General features: G+C 33.8%; 1 protein-coding gene across 1 annotated transcript; it reads left to right on the top strand.

Moving 5' to 3' along the window:
• Positions 1-9,824: 9,824 nt before the first annotated feature.
• On the top strand, positions 9,825-12,631 carry LOC104893997 (protein CUP-SHAPED COTYLEDON 1). The gene is made up of 3 exons (XM_010680148.4): positions 9,825-10,082; positions 10,745-11,010; positions 11,780-12,631. The coding sequence occupies exons 1-3, from the start codon at positions 9,929-9,931 to the stop codon at positions 12,374-12,376; spliced, it is 1,017 nt and encodes a 338-aa protein (XP_010678450.2). The 5' UTR covers positions 9,825-9,928; the 3' UTR covers positions 12,377-12,631.
• Positions 12,632-13,007: the final 376 nt, after the last annotated feature.

A 13,007-nucleotide genomic window follows, 5' to 3' on the forward strand; every position in this document is an offset into this window, starting at 1 on the left:
ATATATATATATAACATTATTATCTTTGATGACATGTTAGTCAATGTGGGGGTCAAGTTAGAGGTTGAGACTTGAGACACTCAAGCAAGCAATGGGAGTTGGAGGAATAACGATTATGTGGAATCCATAGCACCTTCAACAGGCTTGGTGAAAGGGAGGTATTTTCTCTTATCGTTAATATTCTATGTATAGCATTTTTACATAATTTATTTTATGTGCCGACTGCTTGGTATTTAATTTATACTTGTGTGCTCAAACTAATGGTTCCCTTCGAGAAATGAGTTTATGTTTGAGACTAATGAGTATGTTAGTTTGGCTGGCTTGAGTAAACATAATGAGAAAGCAAACTTCATGATTGACTTTTTGAGTTATGAGTTGTATACATTTTGAGTCATGATTGATTCTGGAGTTGTTTGTAGTACTCTTGAGGAGTAAATTTGTTGACCATGTTTCGTCATATGGACTTTTGGATTGGTTGGATGACCTTCGGGTTTATTAGTTACAACTCTAGTGCTAAGTCGTGTCTCGGAGTAACCCCATAGCTGTGTCTATTAGGGTTATTGAATTATTTGAGTTAATTCTTGAGTACTTAGCTTCTTTGATAAACCTGGAGTAATGATTGGTGAATGCCATCACGTTTTGCGTGTTGATTGATTAGAGGCTAGCATTACTATCCTTTTTGTTAAGGGTCTAGATGAGACCTGTTGGGACTCCTTGTGAAAAAGCAAAATTTGGAGATTAAATGTGGCCTTGTGCCAAGTGAGTTAAAACATTCAAGGTTTAAGGAACATGAGGGATTTTAATAGGATTATGAGTATTCTTCAGACTATCTTTGGGTATCATCTCTCATGTGGGGGTTATCGTCCTTTTCAGCAAGTTATGACTTGTGTAAGATAAGATGATGAGCTGTTAGTTATTCTCCCTGTGTGATGAGGGTAAAGGTAATAACTTGGAATAATGTTCTTATTGTGGGGGTTTTCTAGCTATGGTTGGATTTATATCCTTTCTTTATGCAGTTGGCGTTAGAATTTAGTTCTATGTGGTTGTTATTGTGCTAAATTTGATGATGTGTTTATTTCTTCTTGAATGAGCTTTGCTAGATGAATCTCATGATATCATTGATGATTTGTTAGTCATTGGTATGATTGTTCAGTAGTCATGATTATGTGTTTACTGCCTAATTCTCCTTGGTGTATCTCCTAGTAATGTTGATGTGTAGTTCACTAAAGGAGAAACAAAAGGTTAATTCTCTAAGTTAGCAAAGTTCAGTCTTGCTTGCAACCTTCGTGGTTAGAAAGTTGACATTGTTGATCAACTATGTGAAGTCTAAGGGTTATTTTCTGGTGATGATGATCAATTCACAAGGGGATTTTGTGACTTCTGATTGGGATTAGTGCTTAGAGAAAAGCAAGCTTGAACATGACTCATTAGTGACATGTCATACTTGTGGTGTATGTCTTTTTGCAGACCATAGTTGATACTTTGGGTGTGTTGACCTTCAATAGACTTTGAAGTTGTAAGTTTGGAAAGCTATGGGCAAGGTACATGATTCTGAGGTTCATTAATGCTTTGATATTGACCTATGCAGTTATCTCACCTGTTGCTAAGCTTGCCTAGGCCAGTGGTTGTGTTTGCATTGGGGTTATTTATTTGATTGCACATCAATTTGATTCGTAAAGTGCATACTCGAATGACATCTTAGAGAAGGAAAAGTCACTGGATCTTCTGGGTTTGGAGCTAACCTGTGAGGTTTACTTGGTGAAAAGATTTGAATGGTCTGTAGGTGATTTATCGTTTATACCACTATCTTATGTATTTAGTGTTCACACTCTTGATGTCTTTATAAACTGAAGGTTTCAACTCTTAAGTCAAGATGGAAGTTGGAGATGAGGTAATTCATGTGGTTCATGGATGAAAAGCCAAAGATTGGTAAAGGTATCGTCTCTCATCTGAATCTTATTCAGACCACATGGTTTGAAACAGCTTCAACTAGAAGGTTGAATAGTTAGCATGAATTGTTATGTTTTGTATACATGTTTATGAACTAATTTTAGAAAGTGATTTTCTAATTATGCGTATATATGTTGGCATATTATTCTTGACTTGTTGCTTTGTTGAGGAGGTGTAAAGTAAGATATGTTGTAGAGTCAACCATAAGAATAAGTTCATTGAGTTGAACTGATTGAGTTAAGAAGCCGACTGATGAGGAATTCATTGGCAAGTTCCCCATTGTAGGGGTAATGAAATACTCACTTATTTACATTGTGATATTTCAGGTGCTTGTGTACATTGTCATGTGAAGGCAATGGAGGCACATATGGACAAGAGCATGCACAGATTGGTGTTGTGTTCACTGAGAGGACCTAATGGATGCTTTTGAGGTCCCATGTTGGGACTTGCCATGCTCCCGTGGGGTCACATAACCATAACCGGTTTGGTGGCTCAGCTAGTTCAAACTTAATGGAGGTGTGAGGATCCATTACCAGTCTTGGTGGTTTGAATAGTGAGCTTGATGGTATAGTGATAGGAAAATCCATTACTTTTGTGGTAGCTTAATTTGTTTGAGCTTAATGGATTGAGGAATCTGGTTCAACTGGCAATTGAACTTGGTAGATTCATAAATATCAGGTTAGACAATGATTGTCCTTAATGTGTCTATAGTTCCAAGACGGACTAACAAACACACCGTGGCATACAATGTGATGTTGTATGCGGCATACAATGAGATATCATATGTGAGGTTGAGCTTCACCACTCTTAATGTTTTTCATATCCCAACAGGCTTGGGTGGCCCTTGGAATGGACTTGATGGTTACACCGTTGTGATGCCTCGTGCATGATCTCGCATGGTCGGTATCATAGTCCTGTAAAAGGGATGGCCTACTTAGTTCAAACCTACTGGATCGTGAGAGTTTATAGACTTTATGGTGGTTTGACAAGTGGATCTGATGGTAATCGGCGGCAACCGACAAGGGTTGTGTTGGAGTCCATGGCCTTTATGGTTGATTCAATTTAGTTGAACGTAATGGACTTGATGTTCCTATGGCCTTCGTGGCTGATTCAAATTTATTTGAACGTAATAGAACATCAAATTTGAGTGTGAAGGGATGGCCTCCTTCTATCAAATGTCGTACTTATAGGTAGACCTGGGCATGGGCCGGGTCGGGCCTCTTCACGGACTCGGCCCGCGGGCATGGGGAAATGGCGGGCCGGGCCGAGCTTGATATTTTCAAATTTTGTCCACGGGCCCACGAGTGGGACTCGTGCCTCCCGCGGGCCTGTCCCATGTTTTATGTTTTTTTTATATATTTTTTTACCGTTTTAGGCTAAAAAACAAAGGAAATGAGCGTTCGGCCCGCGGGCTCGTGCCGGTACGGCCTCAAATAAAATTTCTTGACCGTGACAAACCCGCAGCCCACGTAGCGGACAACGGGCCGGGCCCAAATCGTGTCGGGCCGGGCAGCGTGCTGGCCCGGCCCATGCCATCTCTACTTGTAGGCATTCTAGAGTGCTCACTGGAATCCCAGGGTGATAGCCATGATCGTTGAACTGTGTGTATGTTCACAATCATTTGAAAGACATGTGACTTGTCTAATAAGGAATATGAATTGTATGATCAACAGTGTTAGCAACTCGTAAGAGAAAGGATAGAACCTATCTTGAAGGCACAAACACATCAGATTTTTTGGTACTTGGTCTAACACATTACTCTATGTTTGCATTTTATTTTTCTATCATCAGATTTACATTATTTATTCCCTAAAAAATTGTGTAGGAGGATGCAAAGGCAAAGGTTGATTCATTAAAGCTTTGTAATCCTTTTATGCCTCGTGTTGATGTTGAGAATGAAGCCTTTCAAACTGTCATGAATGGACATGAAGTACCTGAACGACCTCAGGGATATGGATTTGGGGTGAAAAAAAGTGATATTCATGGGGTGTGTGCTATGCTTAGAAAAGAAGGAAATGGAAAACTTAAAAGGAGACATGTGGAACTAGAAAACATTGTGGAAACATCTTTGTTGAAGAAGAGAAATGAGAAACTTGAAAAACAAAATAAAGAGATAAGTAAGAAGTTTGATGAGCATACTAACATGATGAAGACTGTTGCTACACATTTTTCTCTAGTGTTGGATGCGGTGCGTGATGGAAAAGCTTCTGCTCAACTTATAGATGCTGCAAAGTCAGCTATGCATTTGATTACTACAGAGGTATTGTTATAATATTATCATTCATTATTGTTTCACTTGAATTATCAAAATCAAGTTGCTTGCTAGTTACATATTCTTTTCTTTTGTCATTGACTAACTTTTTTACATCTTTTTATAATTGGCCTCGCTATAATATATCACATTATATAATTAAGATTACTTATGTCATTATTCTTTTTTTTTTTTTCAAGGTTCAAGATGATGGTGAAGGAAAAGAAGCCAAGGATCCATTAAATTAATTACTACAACTCATAAAGCTATTAATGATTTGAAACGGCCTTGTAAAATATATATTTCTTTTGTTATGTTTTTTTTTGTAAGGTTTGAAGAAGTTGATAGTAGACATTATCTAATTGACTTATTTTATTAGTGATTGAACAAAATATTTTAGTGTGTATTTAATCATTATCATTAGTAGTTTCTACCTAAATACTTTTTTGTTGGAAAATCGCTTAATTATAATATATTATATTTGATCCATATCCAATTAAATGTGGCTATTACTATTATTATTTACTGATTATAAACTCATGCACTTTTAGATGTTTTTTCTAGGCTAAAATCTCGACACTACTTTTTCGTGTTAAGAGTTCTCTTGGCTCCAAAAATTTATTTGTGGAGGTAAAATAACTTTGACGCTGGAATGTGTCTAGAATATATTTCGAGACGCAGAAAAGAGTTGAAAAACTCAATACAAAACATCGTCACAAGTCACAACTGGACGTTGCTGTGCGTTGAGAATCTCAACGCAGGAAAGCGTCGAGAATTCTCCACGAGTGAAATCTCGACGCTTTTACATTGCGTCGAGAATCAATTTCTCAACACATTTTTCCGTCTAGAATATTGAGGAAAAGTGTTGAGAAAAAAATCTTTTTCTAGTAGTGGTTGTATGTTGTTCAAGAGGCAATTCATGGATAACTCGGAGTTTCTCAAGCTGTGAGAGTGAGATATGTGTTATCGGGTCCCTTCTCTCTCCTGCAAGTTCATGGTGGACACTTGTAGGTGAGGGGACACCCCATCTCCCTAACATGCTAGTTCAATCTTTGGACACTAGATTGTAAGTATCAAACCTTCCTTTTACTGCTCATTTCATGTTTTCCTAGTTTCGCGTTTGTGGGGGATTGTTGGATAACATCCAATTGAACGCGAAAATTTTCGAATCTGGTTCGTCCGCGCCGACCAGATGAGGGGTCTCCCGACCCACCCGGGGGAGACGAATCTTCAGCCAGGTCTGCTCCTCCGACCGGGCGATGGTTCGCCCAAATGGGGGGGAGTCTGCTCGCCCGATCGTGCGAGACTATGTTTTCTCGTTCGCCAATTTTTCACTTGCGGGCCCGATCGTGCGGTCTCCGCCCGACCCGATCGGGCAAAGTTTCGTTTCGGCAGATTTCGGTTTATGTGGCTTGTGGAGACTCCTTTTACTTGTTTTATATAAATAACTCACCCCATAACCGAATTAAATCAATTCTTTACATATAAAACCCTAAAACACAAGCCTACCTATTCTCTTTGAGATTTGAGCAGTTCTTAAGAAACTCCAACCCTAGAGTTCGGGGTGTAGAATTTTAGGGTGTTGTGTGAACCTTGGGGCGCGTTCATCATTGGAAGCCTGCAACAGTATTGTGGCGAAATCGCTTTTAAGGCAGTGACCTCCGTACTACGGCACAACGTACTTAGTACAAGATTAAATCAAGTTTAGCAAGTTCAGTTGACAGATATATGCAGATAAGTTTTACTTATTTTATTGTTTAATTGTTTGTTTGAATCATACTGATTATTTTCAAGGGTAATTAATGGAGTAACTAGTTAATAGTTGTTATCCCCTAAAAAAAAAAAAAGTTAATAGTTGTTATGTGTTTATCTCATGCGTTATTGTGGTCTAATTATTTCGTCCAATCCTACATACTATTCCTCATTGCAGGTAGACAGAGGTATATGAGTGGTTAAAAATAGTCACCAACCCAATAGAAATATAAAATGCAGGCACCTTCCTTTGATCCTACGTGATCAATCAATATAGTCATTAGTCACCAAAGAAAATCCTTTTAATTGTCCGTATTATATGCTTACGTCTCGTTTCATGACCTGTTTCGTCAAATCTAATTATAACTGTTTACGTACGTTTGATCGATTACGTTGATCACTTGATCCCCCATGTCCCAGTCTTTTCCTACGTCTAGGAAACGATTTATTCACTCACTTTCATTTATAAGACACTCACTTTGTAAACTATCTACTAAAAATAGAAAAAATAATTGATATTATCAAGTTGAATTGTTTAATATTTATCCATAATGTGAAGATTATCAATTGGATGGGAGAGTTTGTCCAACTATATAGGGTGATATATGTATTTTTTTTTGAAATTAAAATTAATTCATTTGATTCAAAATCATACGACATCTATAATTTAATTTAAACTAACAAATACACATTAAAATTAGATAAATACAATTCTAAAATGACAATACCACGATTTTTGAGTAAATCTAACACTTCTGAAAACCCTCTTCTTTTACATTCCAATTTGATGAAAATTGTTATGAGTTATTTTTAATTAGTAATTACAAATTGTGAATTGGTGAGTAATCCCTAATATCTAGAAATTACATGTAATTGGTAAGAAGTCAAAACTAGAAGTGATGAGTTAGTAACTCTATTACAAATCACTATTTAAACATAACTCATAACAATCGGAATAACATCTCAAAACAGTAATTACAAATTGTGAATTTTATCAAATTTGTTGTTAAAGCCACGCACTGAGTTTAACTATGAAAATTTACTAGAAAAGATAATTTAAAACACATAGTTAATTGACAAATAAACAAAATAATCAATCATAACCCATTACCTCCCTCTTAAGTGATTTTGCTTCATACTTGTGACTTTATGGACTTTTCTTGTTCTAGTTTCTAACCAATTACATATAGACCTAAAATATTAACTCGAAGTAAAATATATCAGCTTAGTTTGTTCATAATTAAACCATATAAGAATTAGATAATTGGGAGTATAAATTAGATATACTTATTACACATACACTAAATGCCACTAGAGATATTTCTAACTTCTTCAGTTCTTCTAGATGAATTAACAGTTGAAGGATTTATCTAAAATTTACAATATTTAGCTCTTATTTAACTTTATGAGCATTTATTAATCTTTATCTGATGTAATTTAACTTATCATTATCTTAAACAAGTGAAAATAAATTAATAAAGTGAGATTACATGTAATTGGTAAGTCAAAACTAGAAAAGTCCAAAAAGCTGATATGCTTATTCATTGACTTTCCACGTGAGACATTTCCAACTTCTTCTAGATGAATCAATTGCTCATGTCTGAAACTTACAGTTTTACATTTTAGCGTGTGTTCTCCTCAACTTAAAAAATTAAGTTTCAGATTCAATAAGTTCAGATAAGTTGCAATAAGGTCCAATAAGGGCAATAAGTTTCAATCAGGTCTAATAAGGTCCAATAATTTCCAATCAGGTGCAATAAGTTCCAATCAGGTGCAATAAGTTCCAATAAGGTCTAATAAAGTCCAATAAGTTCCAATAAATGTTAATCAACTTTTGATTTTCCACTGCTTTATAAAATCAAAACAAGAGTATTAGATATATTAGTGGTCAAAGTTATGTATAGGCAAATATATAAATAGTAAAAAAAAATTGTTAAAATTAATTATCATAAGAGATAATTAATAATAATTATTTTTTTAAAGGACGAATTTTAATAATTATTACTTCATAATACATTTTGAGGGGTAGTATTTACGTTAGGGGTAATATTTATGTTATTAATGGTCAATTTTTTTTTGTCTAATAAGGTCAAATAAGTTTCAATCAGGTCCAATAAGGTCTAATATGTTTCAATCAGGTCCAATAAGGTCTAATAAGGGTGTGTTCTCCTCAACTTAAAAAATTAAGTTTCAGGTCCAATAAGTTCAGATAAGTTTAGATAAGTTCAGATAAGTTGCAATAAGGTCCAATAATAAGGGCAATAAGTTCCAATCAGGTCTAATAAGGTCCAATAAGTTCCAATCAGGTCTAATAAGGTCCAATAAGTTCCAAACAGGTCTAATAAGGTCTAAATAGTCAATGTTCAATAAACATTTGTATTATTGTCCATTATGTTATTATTAGAATTTTAATTAAAGTACCACAATGACTATATAGTATTATACTTGTATTAGTGTCTATTATTTTATTAAATATTTGTATTATTGTCTATTATTTTATTATTCATATTACTATTAGCTTATAATGCTATTATTAGAATTTTTTATTAAAGTACCACAATGTATAGTATTATACTTGTATTATTGTCTATTATTTGATTATTCATATTACTATTAGGTGATTATATTATTATCAAATAATATTATAATCATGGTCAAATAATTAAGGTTAACAATATTTTGCAATTCGTCTTTAAATAACTAGAGATAACATATTTTCGTTACTAATAACAATGAAAGATATAACTGTAGAGTGAGAGATAAGGAGTTAATGCATTCTACTACCTTCACATAAATGAAAGTGGGGTGAGAGTTTTTCATATGTGCCAATTTTAACTTGTTAGCAATAAATGTTAATCAACTTTTGATTTTCCACTAGTGCTTTATAAAATCAAAACAAGAGTATTAGATATATTAGTGGTCAAAGTAATGTATAGGCAAATATATAAATAGTAAATTTTTTTTGTTAAATTAATTATCATAAGAGAGAATTAATAATTATTTTTTTAAAAAGGACGAATTTTAATAATTATTACTTCATAATAAATTTTGAGAGGTAGTATTTTACGTTAGGGGTAATATTTATGTTATTAATGGTCAATTTTTTTGTCTAATAAGGTCAAATAAGTTTCAATCAGGTCCAATAAGGTCTGATAAGTTTCAATCAGGTCCAATAAGGTCTAATAAGTTTCAATCAGAGTCAATAAGGTCTAATAAGTTTCAATAAGGTCAATAAGGTCCAATAAGTTCCAATCAGGTTCAATCAGGTCCAATAAGTTGAATCAGGTCCAATCAGGTTTAATAAGTTCCAATAAGTTCAGTTAAGATTCAATAAGTTCAGTTTAGATAAGGTCCAATAAGTTCAGGGCCAATAAGTTGAAGAGAACGCACCAAACTTATGAGCTTTTAAGGTTTATTAGCTCTTATATATATTTCTTAGTTAGCTAATTAAGTTTTAGTTAGTAAAAATTGAAGGATGCAATTAGTTTGTCTTTACCTCTCTAGATTTTACCAACTAAGCTACCTAGCAATTATTAGTATATACCTTAATTTAATACAGCTCTTAGTAAGAATAGATTACTCTCAAGTTGTTGGTCAAAATCAAGAAAATAAAGCATTTAAGATAAATCCACAAAACATGCATACTCAACAAAACACCAAATAGAAAAAAATAATAATAATACAATTTGACTGTTTCTAATTCAAGGTAACAAATGAAGCATGTTTAATTTGTCAAAATGTTAGCTGATCAGTTTCCATACGAGAAATAGTAACAAAAGTAGACAAGAAAACAGTGGGCTTCTTCTTGAAGGATGGAGTATTATATAGAGGATGAATCACATTATTAGCCAAACTTGCTGCATCCCTTATAAGGAATGCATATTTAAGGGATAACATCCGTACCTTGAATTTTTCCCTTCTAATTTTGTTTACTTCCTTAATTACGTACTCTAGAAATTGAAGAACATTTTATCAATGGAGGAGAATCTTCCTCCTGGTTTTAGGTTTCATCCAACGGATGAGGAGCTGATTACATTTTATCTATCAAACAAAGTCTCTGATTTTGGTTTTACTTGCAAGGCTATGGCTGATGTTGATCTCAACAAGTGTGAACCTTGGGACCTTCCAGGTACATATATTATTTTCTCCTAGTAACTATTCAAGATTTTACTAAATATATATGTTCACTTTTTCATGGAGGGAGCTAGTTAGTTTAATTTGCCTAATTTCTTAAAAGTTAAAACTCGTATGCTTATTACGTAGAGTGACAAATACGCCATTTGAATCGAGTCAATTCATATCATCAGTCATATAGATACAAATTAAATGATGAATTACTTTGATCGGGTATAGGTAGGATCAAATTGACCAATATCGGAATTATATTATTAGTATTAGGGCTAAAATATATGGTAATATATATCATGTTTAATTATGTTTAGAAAATATACATTGTTGGATGACTTTTATGTCATATGGCATACGTACATGTGTATTGTCTATGTATTCTGGTTAGTTATGCTAGCAAAATCAATAGGTAACTAGTAATTCATCAAGGGCTAAATAACATGAATATTCTGTGAAACTAGCATAAATTGATTACGAATAGTGACGAAACCCTAGATTGTTTACTAGGAAAGGTAAGCCCTAATTAGAGTTTCCCTAATTTTATATTTTAATCTTATGTTCTATTCTATTATAGCACATAAAATAATAGTACCTTCATCAGCAGAACAATTAAATTAAACTATATACTTCTATATTTAACATGAATAATTAATTAATGTGCAGCAAAAGCTTCAATGGGAGAAAAGGAATGGTATTTTTTCAGCTTAAGAGATCGGAAATACCCAACAGGTTTAAGAACAAACCGAGCAACAGAGGCAGGTTATTGGAAAACCACTGGAAAAGACAAAGAAATCTTTCGAGGTGGAGTGTTGATTGGGATGAAGAAGACCCTCGTTTTTTACCGTGGAAGAGCACCAAAGGGTGAAAAAACTAATTGGGTTATGCATGAATATCGCCTTGACAACAAGCTCTCTTTTAAACCCACCAAGGTAATTACTACCTCCGTTTCATATTATTTGCAACGATTTGATATGAAATGCGATTAGAAAATATCTAATCGTTGCAAATAATATGAAACCAAGGTATATCATATGCTCTCTTCTATATGTTGTCTACATGGCTTATGCAGTTATGCATGTATCTCCTTGTCTTTGTTTTATTTTTTCTTTAACAAAAAATTGAGGTTTAATTCTCCTTAAAATTGATTGCCTAATTACCTCATCTAAAATTCATAATCTTCTCTTTTCTAACCCTCAATATAATTGAGGATATATAGTAATAGTATTCCTTCAAGAAAAAAGGAAAGTAATATCATTATTCTTAACGGTCTTAGTTTAAACGGTGAGAAATTAGGATATTCAACCATATAAGGTGGTCAAGGTAACAACTAACAAGCTAATCCAGACATCCGAAAATGATTTAAGTAACAACAAATTAAGGACGGAGCATGTATTTATATTCTTATAAAAAAATTTATATAATCATAAAGCATTTAATGTATTTTTTTTCAAGTAGGTGTACGTTAGTTGTAACAAGATATTTACTGCAGCTTCTAAAAGGGGATTATTTTTCTAGACATCTATAATAGTAACTATGACTTTGATTTTGTAAGGATGGATAGTATATTATACACATGTACATATAATCTTTTCTTTTACGATCTTGAAACATTCAAATACTTTGTTAAGTAGGTTTAGGTTAGTTGTACCATAATTTTATCTAATATGCCCTATATATTGTTTGTATTCTTGTGTACAGGAGGAATGGGTGGTTTGTAGGGTTTTTCAGAAGAGTGTTGCAATCAAAAAACCACAACCCACCTCACCTTCTCAGGTCTCTCCAGATTCTCCAGATGACAACACCACAAATGGAAATGAATTTGGAGACATTGAACTACCAAATTTGAATACCCTATCAACTTCACCAAATGCTGGTTTTACTTACAACTCACTACAAAACTACCCTAATCCTAACAATCATCTCAACATGAACGTGAATTCAAGTTTAAACTTGAATTGGGCAAGAGATCATTTGGCAAATCTTCCTTCATTATCTTGGCATTCAAGTTTGCTGAATCCAGATCTTAATAGCACTGTAAATTCTTTATTACTAAAGGCTCTACAATTTAGAAGTACTAGTAGTAGTGCTTATCAACCAAGAGAAGCAACAAGTAATGACTACTCATTCCTAGGTCAGCATCATCAAGGTTTGTCTCTAGGAACTGATCAAATATGTTCTAATTTCGGACCGTCTTCGACTGAGAAGGTTTTCCAGTCTATGCCAGAAGAGGATCATCAATTGAACCAACAACAACAACTTCAGGAGCAACCATTCAACTTGGACTCCATGTGGTGATTTGAACATATGAGACAACTAACAACTTGTGACTTGTGTTCCTAGCTCCTTGTTGATAGTTGAGCTGTAATCAAGAGAAATAATAAATATCTTAATTAAGATGATAGCTTGTATTAAGTGTAATTATCGTGGGCAAAGCCCAACCATCGAAATTGTTGTAATCGTCATTATAACCTATGAGAAGAACCATCATTTCAGAGTATAACTAGTTTTTAGGCCCAGGATATTCTCCGGGTACTTATATTTTTCATCTATTAATAATCTAATTTTAAAATGATTACAACATATATCACTTGGTGTAGTGGTAAATGTATCTTAATTCATATTAATAGGTCATGGGTCAATTAAAGATATCATTATATTTTTTCCAAAAAATATGATGACCAGTCTATTGTTGGTTAATTGCACACGCGACAAAATTCTAGTGCGAGAGGAAAGGTTCCACATACCACATAAAAGCACACCTGGATTAAATTATATCTGCAATCAAGGAATTCATGCTATGATTAACAATTACACTGACCTTCTTTTTGGGCATTGCACTCTGACCTTTGAACTCCATCTCTTGATTCGTATTTTTGAACAACAACAATAAGATATGATTAGCATCAAGAATAATTTGTATGCTACC

Source organism: Beta vulgaris, chromosome 5, assembly GCF_026745355.1.
Source record: "Beta vulgaris subsp. vulgaris cultivar EL10 chromosome 5, EL10.2, whole genome shotgun sequence".
NCBI lineage: Eukaryota > Viridiplantae > Streptophyta > Magnoliopsida > Caryophyllales > Amaranthaceae > Beta > Beta vulgaris.

Coding starts and splice junctions, on each gene's coding strand:
- LOC104893997 (XM_010680148.4), top strand. CDS start 9,929: ATGGAGGAGAATCTTCCTCCTGGTTTTAGGTTTCATCCAACGGATGAG. Junction 10,083..10,744: donor TGAACCTTGGGACCTTCCAG/GTACATATATTA, acceptor ATTAATGTGCAG/CAAAAGCTTCAATGGGAGAA. Junction 11,011..11,779: donor TCTCTTTTAAACCCACCAAG/GTAATTACTACC, acceptor TCTTGTGTACAG/GAGGAATGGGTGGTTTGTAG.